Raw genomic sequence first — 23,664 nt, 5'->3', positions numbered from 1 at the left:
TTGGGGTTTCGAAGTTGGGTCCTCTGCATCCCAGTCCGATGCTCTATCCACTGCACCACTGCCTGGTCAGGCCCATTCCAGACTTCTTATGCTTACTGTTTATATAGTATATACTTTTTCATTCATTTACTTTCAACCTGTCTGTCTTTATGTTTAAACTGTGTCTCTTATAGACAGCATAAAGTTCAGGATTGGTTTTTTATCCATTCTAACAGTCTCTGCCTGTTAGACTATAATTGGAATTTGTCATTCATTAATGTTAACATAATTAGTGATAGAGTCAGGTTTAGGATTACCATTTTCTTTTCTATCATCTTACATTTTTTGTTTTTATGTTCCTTTTGCCTACTACCTCGCTTTTGGATTCTTTGGACTATACTTTTAGGATTTTATTTCTATCTTCCTTTTGACTTTTAAGCCATACTCTTTTTTTTCTTTTTGCATGAGGGAGTCATCTCTTTATCTCCCCTCCTCTCACTAAAAAAAAAAAAAAAAAAAAAAAAAAAGAGGAATTAAGAAACAAAGACAACCAGGAAAAAAATAGCTTTTGCATTAACCAGGTATTACCATTTTTATGTTCTTTGTTTTTTTTTAAGGATCCAAATTTTATCAGGTATCAGTCTTTTTCAGTCTAAACAACTTTCTTTAGCATTTCTTATATTGTAGGTCTGTTGGCAGTTAATTTCTTTTTTAATCTGCAAATATTTCTATTTTGCCTTTATTCTTGGAAAGATATTTTGACTGAATATATGGAGGTATGGATTATCATTTTTCTTTCAAAGGCACTTCAAAATGTTATTCAACTCTCTTTTGGCCTTCCATGGTTTCTGATGAGAAATAGTTTATGAATTAATTTATTTGTACCCCCAGTATATAATATTGTTTTTCTCTCACCTTCAATATTTGCATTTAATGTTTAAATAGCAACATTTTGACTATGATGTTTTCATCAAATTTTGGAAAATAGCAACCATTTTTTCTTCAAATATTTTTTCTGTTCCATTTTTTTTCTGTACTCTTTGTAGCATTCCAAATACAAATATGTTGGACTATTTGATATTTTATTATATAGGTTCCTGAGAGTGTTCTCTTATTTAAAATATTTTTTGTCTTCATCTTGGATTATTTCTGTTGAACTATCTTCATGTTCATGTACTTTTTCTTCTGCCTTTTCCAACTGGCTGTTAAGTTCATTCATTGAGTCTGACCAGATGGTGACGCAGTGGATAAAGCATTGGACTGGGACACAGAGGACCCAGGTTCCAAACACTGAGGTCACCAGCTTTAGCACAGGCTCATCCGGCTTGAGTCCTGGCTCACCAGCTTGAACACAAGATTACTGGCTTGAGCGTGTGATCATGGTCACTGGCTTGAGCCCAAAGTTTGCTGATTTGAAGCCCAAGGTTGCTGGATTGAGCAATGAGTCACTCACTCTGCTGTAGCCCCCCTATCAAGGCACATATGAGAAAGCAATCGATGAACAACTAAGGAGCCACAATGAAGAATTGATGCTTCGCATCTTTCTCCCTTCCTGTCTGTCCCCATCTATTCCTCTCTCTCTCTGTCACACACACAAAAAAGGTCATTTATTGAATTTTTATTTCAGAAGCTGAACTTTTCAACTTTGGAGTTTCCTTTGGTTTTTTTGTTTTTATTTTTCTACTGAGCTTTCTTATTTTTCTGATGAAATTTTTATTCATTAAATACATGTTTTGATATACTGTGTTGATGATCATAATAATAACCCTTTAAAAATCACTGTCTTTTTGTTTAAACATCTGGCTCATCAGAGTCAAACTTGAATGAATTTTATTTTCTTTGGTTCTACATATTTATGGATTTAATTAAATAAATATTTTATATTTATTGTCTTGATTCTTCATGTTTCAGGCAATTTTGGATTATATCCTGTACATTATGAATGTTGTGTTATAGAGATTATACATTCAGTTATTTTCCTCCTATCAGTATTTTTTTTTAAAGCAAGCAATTTTCTCTTAATTATTGGCCATATATATTTTCCTGTGAAGTCCTATTTATGCCTTTCGCCCATCTTTTAAATTGGGCTGTTTGTTTTTCTTATTGATTTGCAAAGCTATTTACATATGAAATATATTACTATTTACCATATTTAAAATTTTTTTTATAGTACTTATAATTCTTTTATGGTTAAATTTTACACTTCTATTTTATGACTTTTTTTTATACTTAGAAAGGTCTTGTCCATTTGAAGAGGATAAAGCTATTCATCTCTAGTGATTTTATTCATTTTTCTCTAGTAATTTTATATTCTATTTTCAAATATTTAATCTATCTGGTTTTTTGTTTTTTGCATAAAATATAAGGTAAAAATACAACCCCTCCCAATTAATTAGTTGTTCCAGCACTATTTATTGCATAATACAGGGTAAAGCAAAAGTAAGTAATGATTTAGAATTTTATTTTATTTTTTTCATAAGAGAAAGAGTGAGAGACATACAGGAAGGGAGAGAGGTGAAACGCATCAGCTCGTAGTTGTGACACTGTAGTTATTCATTGATTGCTTCTCATACATGCCTTTTCTGGGGGGCTCCAGATGATCCAGTGACCCCTTGCTCAAGCCAGCAACCTTTGGGCTCAAGCCAGTGACTTTGGGATCATTTTGATGATCCCATGCTCAACCTGGTGACCTCAGGGTTTCAAACCTCTGGGACCACAGTATCCTACGTTGACGCTATCCATTGCACCACCACCCGTCATGCAGTTTTGAAATCTTTTTACTTGAAACCTTGTAGATTGAAGAAAGCCTTGCTTTTTCCCTGGGATGGTACTTGGATATAAGTAGCAAAAGAAGAAATTATTTAAGAACAAACTGATGCTGTCCAATTCTAAATCCATTTTATGGTTTTCTGATGGCCACCTTCTCTGAACTCTTGACTACTAAAAAGTGTTGCACCATTGAATCCTACTTTAATTCCATTTGACTTAATAGCCTTCCATTCTTCACATGGTTTTGTTAGATGTTCCTCTCCTAAGTCAAGTGTCGGGCAGCAGATCATTCTCCTGTATTCAACCACATTCTGCATGATTGCTACCTTGAATCTTCACTTCCATTGAAGGATTTCTGTCTTAGCTGAAGGTAAAGGAAACAGGGACCTCCTTTCACCCAGCACTTTCAAAGTTATACCTCAAAGGAGAATGAAAATCCTCCTACCATGTAATTCTAGCTGTGATGTAGCAGGTGACTGCTCTAACATGGCTAATGAGCTGTGGCAGAAGCAAATGCATCCCCCTTTACCTGAGATTTCATGGTTTTTAATTGTATATTCTACATATTATATTAACCTACTAAACTATTTAAAGTGGTAATATAAAAAATTTTAACTGTTGTTTTATCCAAAGGTTGGTATGCTTCAGATCTAAAACTGAGATGGTGTTTTCATCTCCTTTCCTCCAGCTGACTTTTCAAGAGGGAGAAAGTACGCACTGTTCCTCAAAGGGTTGCAGGTGTCATTTGCTGGTGAAAAAATGGATTTGGGAAAAAGTAAAGTGTCAGTCATCAGATACATCCCTGCCAGTTGTTTGGGAACCCAGATCCTCTTGCTTTCCCTTGTTGAATGAACCATGAAGAAGGCTGGTGATTTACTCATAGATCTGCTATAGAAGAAAGCCCTTACTATCTCTGACTAGCAACATTTGAGTCCATCCCTATTTCCCCAGGTGGGTCTAGGGTAGACATTGTTAGCTAATTATGATCACCCTGCTCATTTGGAGCCATTTTTCTCCCTGCATCATGCCAACAGGCTTCAGTGCCCAGAGGCCAAGGCTACATGCAGTCCTCTGATAAAACACCAACATATGAAAAAAATTATTGTTTGTAACATTTGATGTTCCTGTTGTGGGTGATTTATTTTATTTTCCTTATTCTGTTTGCCACAATTCAAAATCGGGTAGAGAAAGTTACAATATCTGTCATTGCATTTATTCCAAAACAGATCTTTTCTAAAACTTACCCTGCATTTAAAGCATGCATATTGTGGTTTAAGAACCTACATGAAATACATAGAATCATGATTTGTTTATGTAACTGCACCTATTTTATTGAAAACATACCCCAAACAAGATTGCATTCTTAAATTTTTTTTAGTTTTTAGAATATTTTTGCATATTCAAAACTTACTAAGTTCTGTTAGTGTGCTTTATTTATAGGAGCAAAATAGTGTTTTCTTATACATTACCATTGTTAAATCATTTCAGTTCATATATAATGAATATACATAAAGTATTTATCCCCAAACTTTCTTTGTAAAATTGGGATATGAGTGCACACCATGCTTTTTATATGCCAGCAGATATGTTTCAGATTACATAACAGGAAACCAGGGGAAATAAAAACTGATAATGCAATAGCTATATACCGGATACTTGTATAGGAGACAATAATAACTCACTATCAGAATTTCAATTTAATAAGCCAAAATTTAATTGCTCTCAGTAATATGAGATAAATTTTTAAGAGAATAGAATGTAAATAGTAAGCATATATGCTTAAGTTTAAATGCACAGATTTGAATACATACAATTTCTTTGTAAATATTTTCAGCATAAATTTTACATACATCATCCTCAGATTATGGTGCAATAAGATAGATTTGAATAGCAATACATAGCTGATTTTCAACCAGATGAAAAAGGGAAATACTACAAAAAGCTGTACCACTTGAAAGACATAAAAACCTACATCAGCAATATTCAGTTTACAGGTCTGACAAATCTAAACTTAGAGTTTTGTTCATCTCTATATACCTATTTCAATGGGAAAAAAATATCTATATACTAATGGACTTGTTAGGCTCAAAATGATATGAGAACAGTGATAAAATAGAATTAAGATGAGAAATACTGAAATGGATAATTTTTTATAAAAATTTAGAATTTAGACTGTAGAAATTTAGAATACTACACAACTAGATGCTTTTATTTTATTTATTTATGTATTTTTTACAAAGACAGAGAGTGAGTCAGAGAGAGGGATAGACAGGGACAGACAGGAATGGAGAGAGATGCAAAGCATCAATCATTAGTTTTTCATTGTGCATTGTAACACCTTAGTTGTTCATTGATTGCTTTCTCATATGTGCCTTGACCGCGGGCCTTCAGCAGACCAAGTAACCCCTTGTTGGCCCCAGCGACCTTGGGTTCAAGCTGGTAGGCCTTTGCTCAAACCAGATGAGCCCGCGCTCAAGCTGGCGACCTCGGGGGTCTCGAACCTGGGTCCTACGCATCCCGGTCTGACGCTCTATCCACTGCGCTACAGCCTGGTCAGGCCAACTAGATACTTTTAATAAGTCAGTTGCAAAAGGAGACATGAGAAAATTTGTTAGAATCACTGGTGAATATGTTTTAACGTGTAATACCTATATTATATAAATAGCTACTAAACACTGCCAGTTTATTTTCTGATGTAGACAGTATGGTGCTTGATAAGGCCAGAACATAAAAATAAAAGCCAATCTTGTTAATAAACATAGATGAAAATACTCTTAATATAAATAAAGTGCATATTAAAAGATACTCAACATTTAAAAATATATATTCACCATAATCAAATGAGATTTAGTATAGAAATTCAAGATTGCTTTGGTGTAAGGAAAACCATTGCCATAATCTATTCTGTTCCTAGGAGAAATTGTAAAATCTATTTGCTCTGGCTAGATAGTTTAGTTGGGTGGAGCATCATTCTGAAGTACAGACATTGCCAGTTCAATCCCCGGTCAGGGCACATACAGGAACAGATTGATATTCCTGTCTCTCTCTCACTCTCTCCTTTACTCTCTCTAAAATCAATAAAATAAATATTTAAAAAAAATTTGTTAGACCTCAGGGTTTCAAACCTGGGACCTCAACATCCCAGGTTGATGCTCTATCTACTGCGTCATCACCAGTCAGGCTTTAAATTCTTTAAACACAATTTTCTTGAATCCTTGAACATATTTATACTAGCTGGTTTTGAAGTCCTGAATGCATCTGGGCCCATTCAGGAAGTTTCTATTGACTGCTTCTCCCCCCCCCCCCCCCCAGTATGGGTTTTCTAGCTCTTTACATGTCTTGTAACTTTTTGTTCAAAACTAGACATATATGATAGTATATTGTAACAACTCAGGATCTGATTCCTCCCTAGCCCTTGTCCCATCCCTGAAGGTTTTTGTTATTGCTAGTATTGTGTATGTTTGCTTATTTTTAATTGACTGGACTTAATATGCAGAATCTTTCTACCCTGTGAGGTGCAGCTGCTCAAGTCTCTGCTCAGTTGTTTTGTTTTTTAATTGTTATTTTTATTTTAAGCCTGGCCTTCTTGAGGTCCTCCTTGTGTCTGTATAGCTTAGTGGTCAGCCAATAATTGGCCAAAGGTTGTGTTCAAATACCTTGAGCCAGTAAGGGAGCTCATCTAGTTTTCAAGTGTCCCCCAGCTTTTGTTTTCTGCTGAACCTCTCAGTTCTTTTCTTTGCATGTGGGAAGCCTCACAGTTGGTGGAGAGCTTAGACCCTCTTTGGTCAACTCTGAGCATATATGCAGCCTCTAGTTAGCCAGGTATGTGTGCAGTTTACCTAGCCGCACATGGCTCTCACTTCCAGAATCTCCTTGTTAAATATCTTGAGTTGTGTTAGTCTACTCCTTTTTCCAACTGGGATAGCAGCCTCAGACTAACAGAACTGTAGGCTTTAATTGTTCTTTCCAGTCGAGTTTAATACTTTTACTCTCAGTGTCACTGGGTATGTAGTTTTTGCCCTTCACTTCAGATCACAGCAGCCTCTGACAGTGAAGTTCCTGGTTTTCATGGCCAGCCCTGCCCAGATACACCTACTACGTGGATTGTTCTTGGATGGGGGATGGGAGGTGGGTAAGGAGCAGCCCCAAGCAGTAATGCCACTGACTCCCACTGTTTTAACCCAAAGTTCCACAGTTTTCCGTAAATAAACACTTTTAAATTTGTCATTTGACTTGATTGTTTTCCGGAGTCCTGAAATGGTTGTCTTTGACACTCTTGTCCAGTTTTATAGTGTTTTGGGGGAAGAAGATTTGCTGACCTCTTCAGTTTGCCACAGCTGGAAGTCTGCCTCCTGTTTTGTATTTGCAATATTTTGGGTTTGGGTTATTTTTAAAAGGCTAACTAATTAAAAACCTGAAGCTATATATTGTAGCTGCTTCAGCATTTTGCTTCACAATGGAAGAAGCTAGGAGATTGTGATTAGGTTAGGAGTGGGACTGTAATTCTGCTGACAACACTCTCCCGTGGAATGCTTCTTAATAACATATTCTTGTGTAATGATGAAGAAAACATTTACTTGTTTTAAGCAAGCAAATTCCTTTGGAATGCTACCAAAACATAAGAAAAATATTATATGTACTCCTATTTACAGAATAAACCAGTACCACAGTGAAAGATATGGGGCTGGGATAGATGTATATCTTTATGGAAAAAAAAGGGAAAGAATTGTCTTCTTTAAAAATCAGTCATTATATAGTATGCAATCTAAAATACTTTTTTATGCTCAAGTTTAACTGGGAAGTTTGTCTTTACCTTTTTAATTATATAACAAATATAGAAATGTATACAAAATAAAATATACAGCTCAATGATTTATCACAAAATACATACCTCTATAGCCACCATCCATGTGAGAAATAGGACATGACCAGCACCAAGAAGTTCCCTCTGCTCCCCCTCAAGATAAACATCATCTTAACATTTATGGTAACTACTTTCCCTTTTTAATACTTTCTATCTCCTAAGTAAGCATCCTTAAACATTAGAGTTTAACTTTGCTTATATTTTACTATTATATAAATGAAATCTTACAGTATCTATTTATTTGTGACTGGTTTCTTTTGTTCAAAATTGTATTTATGAAATTCATCTGTTATTTCATGTAGCGATAGTTCATTTTAATTGCTATATAAAGTATTCTGTTATATGAATATACAACAAGTTGTTTATCCATTCTGCTCTTTATGGATATTTGGATTGTATCTGTTTTTAAAGGTATTACAAATATTGCTGCTATGAACACTCCTATTTGTGTTTTAGTGTATAGATGTGCATATTCTTTTTGGATATATACCTTAGAGTCAAATTGTAGGTCACAGTATATACATACATCTCTTCATTTTAGTATAAAACCAATCTGTTTTTAAAAGTGATTATACCAATTAACATTCCTACTAGCAGCCTATAAGAATTTCCATTACAGCCTGACCAGGCAGTGGTGCAGTGGATAGAGCATCAGCCTGGGACACAGAGGACCCAGGTTGGAAACCCCAAGGTCATCAGCTAGAGCACTGGGTCTCTGGCTTGAGTGTAGGATCATTGATATGACCCTATGGTCACTGGCTTGAACCCAAAAGTCGCTGGCTTGAGCAAGGGATCAATGACGTGGCTGCATCCTCCCCCCCACCCCCCATCAAGGCACATAGGAAGCAATCAATGAGCAACTAAGGTACCACAAGGAAGAATTGATGCTTCTCATCTCTCTCATCTCTCTCCCTTCCTGTCTGTCTGTCTGTCTCTCTGGCTAAAAAAAAAAAAAAAAGAATTTCCATTACATTGTATCTTCCCCAAATATTTGATATAATCAGACTTTTATATATTAGTGATTCTGGTGGTTATATAATATGTTCTTATTGTAGTTTTAATTTTTATTTCCCAGTTGACTAAGAAGCCAGTTGGATTATCCTTTTTTGTAAAAGTGCCTGTTCAAGCATGTTGGGAAAAAGCTGTGTTAGGCTCGCTCACTTGTACTTTGCCTGATTAGTGCGTGAGCACGTGGCAGCGCCATGTATTTAGAGTCTATATAAGGCTCCGGTGCTCGCCCTTGGGACAGAGGATTGCTGATTGCCTGCTCGCCACTGTGAGGGGCCATTTTGCTGTTTGTTTGCCTGAGAAGCAGTTTTCCCTGCCCATTTACTCCTCCATCTTTGCGAGACTTTATTAAATGGGAATGGCCCACTGCTTTCTGGTTCTTCAGTTTCTCTACCATCTGCCCAAATCCAGTGTGGAGCTGCCTGGCCTCGGCCACCAGCATTACAAAGCTCTTTTAAAAAATTGATTTATATAGGAGTTCTGTATGTATCTGGATGAAAGACTTTTTTTCCTTATATGTATGTTGCAAGCATTTCCTACTGCGTGACTTGCATTTTTACTCTTAATGTACAGGTAATTTTTTTATTTTAAAGTAATCAAATATATCGAATTTTTTTATGATTAGTACTTTTTGTATCCTATTGAAGAAATCTTTCCCTACTCCAATATCATAACAGTATTCTTCTATGTATTATCTTCTATAAGCATTATGATTTTGATTTTCACATTTATATCTACAATCCATCTGAATTTATTGGTGTGTGGAGCGAAGTAGAGGTGAAGTTTCATTCTGTTTTTTCATATGGTTATTTAGTTGTTTCAGTACCATACTTTGAAAAGAATGTTGTATTTGTTAGGGTGCAATTAGGAAAGAAATTCTACCAGTTATTTAAATACAGTTTAATATGGGAGGGAAATGTTGATCAGTTGTAAAGTTGTTTGTAACTAAAGTTTAAAATGAAGTTGTAGGTATCTAAAAAGACTAGTCAGGAACAAAATGTATCACGGAAATAGGTGCTACCCCTACAGCTAGAGGAATAAAGGGAAGCGGTTGGAATTTTTAAGAGTTAGGAACCCCGTGTAGCAGAAATTCAGATGTCTAAGGAAAGGGTACTAGCTCCCTAGTGCTGGTATGTGGGGTGGAAGATGCAGTGAGGCTGGTTCCACAAGTGTTGGGAAAACTATAACTGGGTTCACCAGTTGTTACTAGAAAGCACTACCACTTCTGGGGTGAAGAAGTGTTGCTGGGGTGACACAGAAACAAGAGACAGACAGGAAGCCTGCAGGAAGGACTAAGTCCTGTTTCCTTCTACAGCCTTGTAGTCACCCAGGGAACCCCCTGTTGGTAGAGCCTAACATGGAGCTAGTTGGCAAAACCAAACTGATTTTCAGAGTGTTAGCCCCAGTATTATAGAGCCTTATTTAGGTAGATGAGTTTGAAGCTGAGAAACAAAAGTTTAAGGCACAACATACCTGATTGCAGACACCTTTATGATAAGGGAGGTGCCTGTCTATGTAAGACTTTATTTCTGGGTCATATTTCTCTTTCACTGGTCTGTTGCACCAAAGTTATAGTCTAAATTTTATAGTAAACTTTTATATCTGGTAGGACAGTTTTCCCCACCTTATTTTTCTTCAAGAATATCTTTGCTATCCTTGGCATATTTGCATTTCTATAAAAACTTTCAAACTAATTTGTGTAGTTGCACAAAAAGAAACCTGTTGGGGTTCTGATTAGAATTTCATTGAATCTATAAATGAGTTTGGGGATAACTGAAATTTTTACAATATTGAGTTTCCTAATCTGAAAAGTGCTTGTCTCTCTCTGTCTTTAATTTCTTTCAGTAATACTATTTTACTCTTTTTGTATGGATCTTGTATAGCTTTTGTTAGCTTTAATCTCAGATATTGGATATTATTGTAGGCTGAGACTTGTTCACTCTCTAACACGAAAAACTTCCCGTTGGAAGGACAATGTGGCAACTTTCCTGCAGGCGGGTGAGACTCCTCACAGAGTACTTGACAGTGACTTAGGAAGAAGAGTCTCTTTCTTTACAGCACCTCCAGTATGGATGGGATAATTTATTTATGGTCTAAGAACAGTAAAATATACCCAAGACAAGAGTCATTAGTATAAATGATTTTCACCTATATTTAACTTAACCAATGATTATTGGTAGGGAGTTGATAAGAGGTCGTAAAAGTTAGATCTTATTCACTAAGTATTTGAAAATAAATTCAACAGCCTGATACTGGATGGCTTGCCTGTTCTTAATTTCTCCTCCCTTATCAGCACCCATGGGTATCTCACTACAGATCAGAATGGCCCAGTACTGTCTCACCTGCTGGGATCATTGCTGTTTCTACTTATTTAAACACAGAGTTAGAGAATGTTTAAGTTCATATTTAAATCTTTCAGTTAAATGTCTTTTACTTCTTATCAATAATGTTAGGATATGAGGGGGAAAATGAACTATTTCACTGCTTTGGTTTAGCTGTTGTATAAAGCCTTTTCTCCTTGTAATTTCAGGTTAACAGATTTGGGGATCATTTTATAAGTATCTTTTTAAAAAGGAAAAGAATCTCTTTTATATAGAGCTAACTCAGCAAATACAAAATTTGGATAAACATTTTTTAAAACATTAGAAAATCCCAACTGATAGAACAAATTAAATATGAAAGATGATAAATTTTTTTTATGTGTTCTTGGATGGAGTGAGGGATGCCTAGGTTTGTTCTTCTAAATAGTATGCAGCTCTGTGAATTATGTCAGAGTGTACACAAACTATAGCCTGATAAAATTCTTGTTAGACCAGGAACATAAAAATAAATTCCTTATTCCTTAATCTATAATATCCTTGAACATATAACAAGGACTAAGTTACAAATAATTTGTTGTCAGAAATTTGGCTTCATAGTTTGCTATTGTTTTCTCAAGTCGATTTACTTTAAGTACAAGTAAAAATAACTTTTAAGGAAGTGAATTACAAAATGAATATGAAAGCATAATCTGAATATTTAGAGTCTAGTTAGGAGGTTCTGTAATTTGAGATGTGTACTGTATTGGCACAGTTGACATAGTAATTGTATGTATAGCAAAAAATAGAAGGTTACTGATTACAAGTTCATGTGAATAGAGTTAGAAGAACCTGATTTCTCAATCCAAGTTGAAGTATTCTCATTATAAGTTATTTATTTGCTTTGATGAGTTGAAAACCTTAGCAAAAACATGAACTTTAAAACTGCTAAAACATGTGGAGAAAAGATTCTTGAGATAAAATGAATGAAGAGCATATAATTTCTTAGAGATTCTTTCTGACTAGTTATACTAATTTAAAGTTGCAGCGGTTTTTATTTTTCATATCATGGCACACAAACTAATTACTAAAATTCTGTGACTCACCAAAAAATATATTCTTTGCTGATCTGAAAAAGAAATAGGTGTAATTTTGATTTATTCACAACAGATAGCTATTGTGTTCACTGTTGTTGTTTTTTTTACTTGACAATCTAATGGAAAAGAGGTCAGTGCCCCTGACTAAATAGTCAAAGTATTGCATGTTTTAAAACTTGCTTGCGGCACACAAGTGTGCCTTTTGCAGCATGTTGGTTGAAAATCTCTGTTCTTGTGCATGGCAAAGTAACCCCGTAATAGGTTTCACTCTTGTTTCATTCCAGCCCTTCTCTTTGTTAGTAATTTAAGCAGATTTGTGGCAATGGTCACAATTTCCTGGGATTAAGAAAACTACAACAAAACGACCACACCAGATCTAAAAAGCTTTCTGATTTTGGTATTGTACTCTTTTTGACTGATTATATATCTCTCTGAAGAATGACTTGTGGATTCTTCTGGCTGTTTAAAAAACAGTTGAACTTATAGTCTTTAAGTGCAGAAAAGGATTGATGCACTCTGAGCAGATGTAAGAAAGGATTCTTTTTCACAACACTTAAAACTTTATTTTTAATATAGTGTTTGCAGAATCAAACATTAATTTAAAACTCATAGAGTAAATATTGTATAACTTGAATGTTCATGAAGGTAATCATATGAAATGACAGGTGCAGTATTTTATTTAGGGCACCCAGGGGTTAGTAGGGAATGTGTCTAGTAAGTGAATATGGCTCCTCTTTTCTGAGATGATGAAAGTTGCCCTAAATGTAGTTCCTTATCTCGACAGCTAGAGCTTCATTAACAAGTACAGTTGGAATAACTAGGCTAGGGTGTTGCAGCAGCAGAGAAACTAAGCACAGCAAGCCTTTCAGTAACAAAGAAAATAAAAGAATTCCTGTGTAACAGGCTTCGGCACTTATCTGAGTTCTGTGGTACTATTTGTTGAACTAAAGCATCTGTTACCTCAAGTTAAGAGAGAACAAACTCAACATGGCGTGAAATTACTGCACAGCCATTCACATTCATTAGAGTTACATTGTTACCAGCCACAGGCATGACTGACTTTTGCATGAATAATAAAATAAAATGCTTCTTTGTGAGTTTTACTTTAAATCACAAGGCACAGTAATAACCTTGAGAGAGGAGTGGGTTTATCTTAGACCAGCTTTCCTATAAGGTAAGGCCAAGACCAGTAAATAAAAAGTCAGAAGTTGGGAAGAAGTATTGCTGTGTGAGGCTTTTGGAAAGGGCACTGTATTAAATCAATTTACTCATTTTAAAAAGCTCATATTTATTGTGCAGGTATTAAATTATTAAAGTACCACTTGGCAGCCATTATAGTAATAATTGACTCAGGCAAAAATCATCAGTGGATGCCAAAGGCAGTAGGTCACAGTTTGGTGAAGAAAAGAATAATTACACAGTGACAAAGGGAAAAAAAATAGTAATTTACAGTAGAGATAAAGCTGATAGGCACCTCATCCGAGAGATCCAAGTTATCACCAGTAATGGGGAAAATTGACTAAGTGTGTCTTCTAATGTGATGCACTGAGAAGACACCACTTCTGCATTATTCCTGGTAAAAATACATAACCTGAATCTAACCATGAGAAAACACCAAACAAAACCAAATTATGGAACAGTCTACAAAATAACTGGCCTATACTCTTCAAAAATGGCAGTGTCACCAAAGACAAAAGAAATGCTAATTATCCTAGATTAAAGAAGACTTAAGAGAAATTGACAATTAAATGCAATCTGTGATCCAAAATGTTCCTTCCTCGCTATCTACATGACATTTTTCTCTTCTGGTTCCTAGTTACAGAAGTGGTGTTTTAAACAGATAAAAAAAATTTTAATAGCCCGAATTAAATATTATATTTTGTTTTCTTCCTATTTTACTTTTCTAGTTTATATGGGTTATAAATAGTATTGTAAATTTTGTTTGGTATTTTTTAAGCAACTGTCAAGAATGTTAGGTCTCTTAGCCTAGTTAAATTACATTTAAAGCTATTGAAGATTTAAAAATAATACTTAGGCCCTGGCTGGTTGGCTCAGTGATAGAGCATCGGCCTGGCGTGCAGAAGTCCCGGGTTCGATTCCCGGCCAAGGCACACAGGAGAAACGCCCATCTGCTTCTCCACCCCTTCCCCTCTCCTTCCTCTCTGTCTCTCTCTTCCCCTCCCGCAGCCGAGGCTCCATTGGAGCAAAGATGGCCTGGGCGCTGGGGATCTGGGGATGGCTCCTTGGCCTCTGCCCCAGGCGCTGTAGTGGCTCTGGTCGCAACAGAGCGATGCCCGGGAGGGGCAGAGCATCGCCCCTGGTAGGCGTGCCGGGTGGATCCCGGTGGGGCACATGCGGGAGTCTGTCTGTCTCTCCCCGTTTCCAGTTTCAGAAAAATACAAAAAAAAAAAAATAATAATAATAATAATAATACTTAATTGCTCTACTAACTTTATTTATTTATTTATTTATATTCCATGAGAGGAGGGGAGGCAGAGAGACAGATTCCACATGCACCCTGACTGGGATCTACCTGGCAAGCTCCCTACCTGGCAGTGGTCTGCCTATTTGGGGCTGCTGCTCCGCTGCTCAGCAACCAAGCTCTTCTTAGCTAGCACCTGAAGCGGAGGCCATGGAGCCATCCTCAGTACCTGGGGCCAACTTGCTCCAATTGAGCCATGGCTACAGGAGGGGAAAAGAGAGAGAGAAAGAAGCGAGAGGGGTGAGGTGGAGAAGCAGATGGTGCGTCTCCTGTTTGCCCTGACCAGGAATCAAACCATGGTCATCCACACACTGGGCTGATGCTCTACCACTGAGCCAACCGGCCCAGGCCTAACTTTTCAGTCAATGGAAGAAAGAAGAGTCTTTATTCTTTTTTTATTATTTATTATTTTTTTAAATATTTTATTTATTTATTTTTACAGACAGAGAAAGAGTCAGAGAGAGGGATAGATAAGGGACAGACAGACAGGAACGGAGAGAGATGAGAAGCATCAATCATTAGTTTTTTGTTGCGACACCTTAGTTGTTCATTGATTGCTTTCTCATATGTGCCCTGACTGTGGGATCACAGCAGACTTGAGTAACCCCTTGCTTAAGCCAGCGACCCTGGGTCCAAGCTGGTGAGCCTTGCTCAAACCAGATGAGCCCACGCTCAAGCTGGCGACCTCGGGGTCTCGAACCTGGGTCCTCCGCATCCCAGTCCGATGCTCTATCCACTGCGCCACCACCTGGTCAGGCTATTTATTATTTTTTTTGAGAGAGAGACAGGGACAGACAGGGACAAACAGGAGGGGGAGAGATAAAAACTATCAATTCATAGTTGTGGCACTTTAGTTGTTCATTGATTGCTTTCTCATAGTGCTTTGACCAGGGGACTCCAGCTGAACCAGTGACCCCTTGCCCAAGCCAGCAACCTTGGGCCAAACCAGCGACCATAAGGATCATGTCTAGGATCTCATGCTCAAGCCTGACAACTTTGGGGTTTCAAACCTGGGTCTTGAGCATCTCAGGTTGATGCTCTATCCACTGTGCCACCACCTGCTTAGGCAGAAAGAAGACACTTCATGCTATTTAAAAATACTAGAATACAGCCTGACCTGTGGTGGCACAGTGGTAAAGTGTCGACCTGGAATGCTAAGGTTGCTGGTTCAAAACCCTGGGCTTGCCCAGTCAAGGCATATATCAAAAGCTTCCTGCTCTTCCAACCCCACCTTAACCCCTTCCATCTTTCTCTTCTTCCCTCTTTTTCTTCCTCTCTCTAAAATCAATAAATAAAAATAAGCCTGACCAGGCAGTGGTGCAGTGGATAGAGTGTCGGACTGGGATGCAGAGGACCCAGGTTCGAGACCCCAAGGTTGCCAGCTTGAGCAAAAGCTTACCAGCTTGGACCCAAGGTCACTGGCTTGAGCAAGGGGTTACTCGGTCTGCTGTAGCCCCACGGTCAAGGCACATATGAGAAAGAAAGCAATGAACAACTAAAGGTGTCACAACGAAAAACTGATGATTGATGCTTCTCATCTCTCTCCATTCTTGTCTGTCTGTCCCTGTCTATCCCTTTCTCTGACTCTCTCTCTCTCTATCTCTGTAAAAAATAAATAAGTGAATAAATAAATAAATACTAGAATATACCATTTAAGAGGTTCATGAACACTTAGGAAAGGAAGTAGTGATCAATAAGATGAATTTATAAGGAAGTCATGGTATTCATAAAGAAGTTTGGCATGGTTATAGATAGCTAGGTAGATAACAGGAATGCTTTATTTTCAGTAAGGCAATTTGAGAACAGTTAAGAGGGCAGTTTGAGGAATGTCTGACTTCCTTGTACACAAGATGGAGAAATATCTGAGCAACTGTGGTTAATTAAATAATTAATTTAAGAACCATCTCCAAGACTGATGATTGTTTGCCAGTTTCATGGTTTCTAGTGTTGTATCTGTTGGACAGATGTATTCTCAGTTCTGTCCTAAACTTTAATTAATAGCTTGGATAAAGGCATTGAGGACTTACTGGTCAGATATTTAAATGACACATATAGGAGGGATAGCCAAAGCATTGGGTGACTGAAACCAGGAATGGAAGGGTGATGATATCTGGGAATGATAGGCAGTAATCTAGCAAAATATAAATTGTATGTGGACAACCATTTGTAGATGATGAGTGAAAGGAAGAAAAACTTGATGTTAATTTATGGAAAATGAATTTGCCAAATGACAACTTAGATATATTTACCAAATTTATTGATTTCATGTGTATATCAATTGGGTCCAGTCTGAAAAATAGAAACTACATGCATATTTCAAACATAGGGAAATATAGGGAATTGGTTATACAGGTGTTAGAAAGCTCAAAGAAAAAAGGGGGACACTGAGCTATTAAAGAGATAGTAATTATAGGAGGCAGCTATCACACCAAGAGCTGAGAAACAAAAGGAAAGACATTATCACAACCTAGCTACCACCGTAAGCTGGCACTTAGTTTTCTGAGGAGGGGACACTGTTCAACTACTGGTGGTACTGAAATCCTTATTACTGAAAGCTGTTTGTTTATATAGGAAACCAAAATATTTAAGTTATATACTCTATGTTGAACTAAATGTGCTAACATCTGAATGAACATCTCTTCCATCTTGACTTTGGTTCTGAAAATAAAGCATATAAAACTAATTTGACTTCAATCATGTTAATGTTCTATACTTCTTTCCTCCCATCCTCAAAATGGTTTTGCCAGTAGTAGTCCTCCTAACCTCAGATGTATTGCTAAATAACATCTCAGAGAGAATAACTGTTTAAAGAAGTTTGGATAGGGATTAAAAATAAAGAAAAAAGTATGGCAAGTGAGTTGTGTTGGCTACACATTCCCTTTGATTATAGGTGTGTAATCTTTTTAGTTTTCTTTCTCACTGACACCTTAAGCATTAGTAAGTGGTGGATTTAATACTGAGTTTTAAAAATAAAGATATTTGTCATACTGTGAAATGTGAAAGAACAGGTCTGGAATTGATTTCTCTGTGTCTTTTTCTTCTCCCCCCCCCCCCCCCCCAAATATTGCTTCTGTAGGTCAGTAACAGATCCAAGAGATGGAAAGAGAGTAGCACTCAAAAAGATGCCCAACGTCTTCCAGAATCTGGTCTCTTGCAAAAGGGTCTTCCGGGAATTGAAGATGTTGTGTTTTTTTAAACATGATAATGTAAGTGAAATTGGTGTTTGGGATAAACCGTTTCCAAAGCATGCTTAATTGTATTAGTAAAGAGCAAAAGAGAGTTAAAGAAAAGAAACATGCCAGTTATTAAATGGGTTTGCAAGCCTGCAGCAAACTAGACCCTTTTTGTGAACAGTGATCAAGTTTAAGTGAATTCTAAGATTTATTGGTTGACAGATAAATATTAATTGAGGTAAAGCAAATGTTAATATTTAGCTGAGGAACAATACTAAATTAAAGAGTGTAATATGTAGTCTGAGTGATTTAAGGGAAAATAATTAGCCCCTGGTTTTAAATGCTTTCTTTTTACCCTTTAAAATTTCTAATCAGAGATTAAGTTAAAGATGTGGCGAAACAGATTCACCTCTTAAGAAACTGTACAGCTCTTAAAGTAACACAGGTTAGCTATTTTTATGGCTGTATTTAAATGTGTCAAAACTCACAGACAAATCGAATGAGTGTAGTTTTAGAAATAGCTTCATCTCAACTAATCCTGAATTATGAATTGAATGTTTAAAATTTACCTGGGGAACACTAGGATTGGGATTCTTAATTTTCAGTTTCATGTAAAAAGAAAAACTATTTGGTACTCAACCTGTGGTACTTTAATTGCTAAAGTAAAAACTTTATCAGAAATACAGCAATAATTTCTTGTGAGTCTGCTTGTTTGTACAGGAACCTTTAGAACTTTGGCGAAAGTATGGTTCTCTCTTTGAGAGAGATATTTGTATAGGATTGAACTATTTGATAAAACTAGGAATATCAGACTTACAATATGTTTACTTGAAGCGCCTTGGTTTGACATAATACATTGATTGGTTACCCCTCTTGAAATCTTTTTTTTTTTTTAAGTTATTGCTATCAGTCAATTGGCACTGCTTTGCAATGTGTTTGTTTCAGTAACTTTAAAAATATCAATCATTTCTATTTTATGACTGGTTCCTCAAATTTTGGAAGTGATTTAGAATGATGTTTAGTGCTTGCCTAGTTTTTGCCTGGGTACCTACCACCCTAGCATCAAAGAGTGCAGACCTTACGTACATTGTCAGACACTCCAGTAAAGGTATTCATAGTGGGGAAATATTTTGAAGGTGGCACCAGAAATTTGCTTATTAAGGGTTTTGATGGTTTATTATATTCAGACCTCTATTGGCTTCTTTTATAACAGAGGGATGATATAATAGCTGCTATTGATATTTTTTCTCATGACTCATTTCTAGAGAGTAACTAAGTTATACAGATAGTGTCAGAATGAGTATAAGAAAAGAAATACTGATTTATTAATGTCATCCCATTAACATTAATAAAAATTTATTTAAAAAGAAAAGAAAAGAAAAGAAATAAACTGAATTCTTGAAAATCGCACCTATAAAACACAAGCACCACAGTCTGGAGCTCCTGAAAAGCTCTGTCATAGGAGAGTGCTTGTGATTTCTGTGAGAATTTTCAAAAGTGAGGCAGACAGTTATAGATGAAGATGGCATAGCACTACACTCCTGTACACATAATCAATTTATTTTATGCTCTGTGATTTATTATTTCTCCAAAAGCATCTCAGAGCCAGCAAACCTGGTATATATGGAATGTCTAAAAGGCAACTTGTATTTGATATAGTTCAGGCAAGAGATGTTTATTAATTGTGTCCAATTTATAAAGTGCAGTGCTAGATCATATAGAGGGTACAAAAAAGTTTAAAACATGGTCCTTTTTTTGAGAGAAGGGGGCCAAGTATTAAACACTTGTTACTGTCTGTCAGGGAGCATGCTAAATGCTTTATATACATTTAATGCTTTATATACAATTCAATCCTTAAAAGTTTTGTCACATAGGGCTTGTTACCCTTACTTTACAGATGAGTAAACCAAAGCTTAGAATTAAGTATCTTGCCCAAGGTGAAGGTGATACAGGATTACAGTCTAAGTCTGTCTTGCTTCAGAGCCCCTATTCATTAATTTAGTAAACTTTTATTGTACACATCCTGTTTTCCACAGCTACCTTAGCTTCTAGGGTTTTTTACCCTCAAAGAGTTTAATAATGTGATAAACACTATGATAATGGTGCTGTGGGAGGACCGCCTGCATGGTAAAATGTTAATACAGGACAGTCTGTGTTTGGCATAGCAAAAAGCTGAGCAGCCAAACCTAGAAGTATTTTGGAATCACGAGAGAGCCTGAAAAATGCAGATTCATGGGTCTCATCCAGACCCACTAAATTGAATCTCTGGGGTCGAGACCCAGGTAGCTATGCATTTTTAAGCTTCTCAGGTGAAAGCTGATGGACAAATACCGTAATATTAAGGAGAAGGGACAAATTGTGTGGACTTAGAAGTTGAAAGATGCTTTAGACATAGAGAAGGCAAACCTTAAGATGAGTCTTTGAGATTAAGATTTGATTGAATAGGAAGAGGGTAAAGGAATGTCATGATGAAATGACATTTAAAAAAAATTAACGTGGCCGTTGTAGGAAGGTTGAATTTTAATTTGGATAGTTTTTTATATGTCAGAGAATAACTATGGAGCCCTAGGAGGCTTTATATTTTCTTTGAACAGAACCTACAAAGTCACTATATCAAATTCATTGATTTCAGTTGATCTGACTGACTGAGCTACACACATATACACACACACTTTTTCCCCCCCTTTAAGTACAAATTGTTTATCATCTTCAAGGATAGGTTTACATTGATGTAATAACTTAGGAAAAGAAAAATGAATTTAGCTTTGTAAAGATTGATATTGTTTAGGCTTACCACTAATATCTAGTTAGAGTCTGAGCTATTATAGAGTCTGGCAAAATAGTCTTTACTTCATCAACTTATGTGTGCTCTCTCTCTTTTTTTTTTTTTTTCTTTTTTTTGGTAAGAGGGGAAGGGAGAGAGGGGGGGGGAATAAAGGCAGGAAGGGAGAGAGATGAGAAGCATCAACTCATAGTGCTGCACCTTAGTTGTTCATTGATTGCTTTCTCATATGTGCCTTGACCCGGGGGCTCCAGCCAAGTCAGTGACCTCAGGCTTCAAGCCAGAAACCTTTAGGCTCAAGGAAGCAACCATGGGGTCATGTCTGTCATCCCACCGATCAAGCCAGCGACATTGGGGTTTTGAACCTGGGTCCACAGCGTCCCAGGCTGACGCTCTATCCACTGTGCCACCACCTATTCAGGCCATCTACTATGCTCTTGTGCATATATGTACATACCTACAATAGTCACATCAGCATGGGAAAGAAATGATTCAGTTTTTTTCAGTCTTGTAATTCTTTTAAAATCTAATAAGAGGCCCTGGCTGGTTGGCTCATCAGTAGAGCGTCAGCATGGCATGTGGAATTCCCAGTTTTGGTTCCCGGCCAGGGCACACAGGAGAAGTGCCCATCTGCTTCTCCTTCCCCCTCTCCTTCCTCTCTATCTCTCTCTTCCCCTCCCATAGCCAAGGCTCCATTGGAGCAAAGTTAGCCTGGGCGCTGAGGATGGCTCTATGGCCTCCACCTCAGGTACTAGAATGGCCCCTGTCGCTGTGTGGCAACGCCCCAGATGGGCAGATTATTGCCCCCTGGTGGGCATGCCGGGTGGATCCCGGTGGGGCGCATGCAGGAGTCTGTCTGACTGCCTCCCCGCTTCCAACTTCAGAAAAATACAGGCCCTGGCCGGTTGGCTCAGTGGTAGAGCGTCGGCCTGGCGGGCGGAAGTCCCGGGTTCGATTCCTGGCCAGGGCACACAGGAGAGGCGCCCATCTGCTTCTCCACCCTCCCCTCCTCCTTCCTCTCTGTCTCTCTCTTCCCCTCCCGCAGCCGAGGCTCCATTGGAGCAAAAAGATGGCCCGGGCGCTGGGGATGGCTCCTTGGCCTCTGCCCCAGGCTCTAGAGTGGCTCTGGTCGCGACAGAGTGATGCCCCGGAGGGGCAGAGCATCGCCCCCTGGTGGGCAGAGCATCAGCCCCTGGTGGGCGTGCCGGGTGGATCCCGGTCGGGCACATGCGGGAGTCTGTCTGATTGCCTTCCCGTTTTCAGCTTCAGAAAAAAAAAAAAAAAAAAATACAAAAAGAAAATCTGATAAGAGCTATGAACCCTCTCTTGGAAAAATGTACTTACACACAATTTTGTGTGATTTGAGGCTTTCAGTAGTCCTCTAAAGCCCATTTAGAGCCCCATTGAAGCCCATTGATTTTTGCTAAGAGCCCCTATAATACAAGTCTTGGGCTTTTCTGTCTTTGAGCAATAGCCCTAAACACACCGTAGGCAGTCTATCTGAATAGTATGTGAGTGAGTGAGTGAAAGTGATAGAAAAAGAGAAATCTCAGGGTCTAGAATGATAACCACAGTGATCTCTCTCTTGTAGTTACTTTTTCCCAGTCTTCTACTTCTGGGGTACTCTAGAGAAGAGTAGAGGAGGCAAAGAGGAGAGAGTGGAGACAAGCATCACTGTTTTTCTTTGGATAGTCTGACTTAACTAGAACAAGGCCTCTTTGAATTCATAAATAGAATAAAGACTCATACCAAAATGGAACCAATCGGACCCTTCTTTCAGCGCAGATGTGTGCTTTAGCTGTAGACATATTAATGCTAATACTTTTGCTAAAGAGTGTGAAAAAGCAAAGGATGCTGTAGATTAGGTTACTTTTGAGTGAATTTGGTTTTGTTTGCTCAGTGCATAAAATTTTTGGTACTAGGCAGATTCTTGATGCATTTAAAATAATATCATCTCTTGTGTTCATGGATTGGAAAACTCATTGTAGTTGTTAATAGGCTGTAATTCGGCATCTAAACAGACTGTAAATTCTGTATCTAAACATAGAACTTAAAAGAGTTCTACAAATTGACAATTTTTGCCCATTAATAATAGGCATGTTCTCCCCAAATTGAACTGTATATTCAATGTCATCCTGACCATAATCCCAGCAGGATTTTGTGTATATGTGTATGTGGAAATTGACAAATATTCTAAATTTTATGGAAATGAAAAAGACCTAAAATATTCAAGGTAATCTTGAAGAAATTCAACAAAATTGGAGATTCACACTTCCAGGTATTGAAACATAGGAAGCCACAGTCGTCAAGGCAGCACAAGGGTAAACAAATAGATTAATGGAACAAAATAGGGAGTCTATAAACTGACATAGGCATATGGTTTACAAGAGAGGCACCACTACTGCAGTCCAGTGGAGAATGCCTGGCCATTTCAGGAAACCGGAATCAATTCAATATCCATATGAAAAGTGTACTTCACAACATATACGGAAGTTAATTCAAAATGGATCACAGACTTAAATGTGAAAAATAAAATGATAAAGCTTCTAGAATAAGACATGGGAAATATCTTCATGACTTTGAGATAAGCAAAGATATTTTAGTTGAACAAGAAAAGCATTAACCATTAAAAAGATTGTTAAATTGGACACCATTTACATTAAGACTGCTCATCAAAAATTAAGAGAATGAGGCCCTGGCCGGTTGGCTCAGCGGTGGAGTGTCAGCCTGGCGTGCGGGGGACCCGGGTTCGATTCCTGGCCAGGGCACATAGGAGAAGCGCCCATTTGCTTCTCCACCCCCACCCCCCTCCTTCCTCTCTGTCTCTCTCTTCCCCTCCCGCAGCAAAGGCTCCATTGGAGCAAAGATGGCCCGGGCGCTGGGGATGGCTCCTTGGCCTCTGCCCCAGGCGCTAGAGTGGCTCTGGTCGCGGCAGAGCAATGCCCCGGAGGGGCAGAGCATCGCCCCCTGGTGGGCAGAGCTTCGCCCATGGTGGGCGTGCCGGGTGGATCCCGGTGGGGCACATGCAGGAGTCTGTCTGATTGCCTTCCCGTTTTCAGCTTCAGAAAAAAAAAAAAAAAGAGAGAATGAAAGGACAGACCTCAGACATATCCAGCAAAAAGCTGTTTTCAAAATACATTATATAATAGAACAATTTTTAAAATAAATATTTAGCATTTGAAGAATACCATTAGAAATATTTACCTGACATTT

General features: G+C 37.7%; 1 protein-coding gene across 2 annotated transcripts in view; it reads left to right on the top strand.

The window, feature by feature from the left end:
* Positions 1–23,664, top strand: part of NLK (nemo like kinase) — a 170,300-nt gene that overhangs the window by 82,119 nt on the left and 64,517 nt on the right. For both annotated transcript variants that reach the window (XR_010748893.1, XM_066363739.1), the window contains exon 2: positions 17,573–17,702. Coding sequence is in view for 1 of the 2 variants with exons in the window: in XM_066363739.1 (XP_066219836.1) it covers positions 17,573–17,702 (130 nt within the window). In the remaining variant the exon portion in view is untranslated. The remainder of the gene's footprint in view (positions 1–17,572; positions 17,703–23,664) is intronic.

The sequence above is a fragment of the Saccopteryx leptura genome, chromosome 2 (genome assembly GCF_036850995.1).
Source record: "Saccopteryx leptura isolate mSacLep1 chromosome 2, mSacLep1_pri_phased_curated, whole genome shotgun sequence".
NCBI classification, from domain to species: Eukaryota; Metazoa; Chordata; class Mammalia; order Chiroptera; family Emballonuridae; genus Saccopteryx; species Saccopteryx leptura.
Note: the sequence above shows the minus strand (reverse complement) of the source record. Positions and strands in the feature narration are given on the sequence as shown.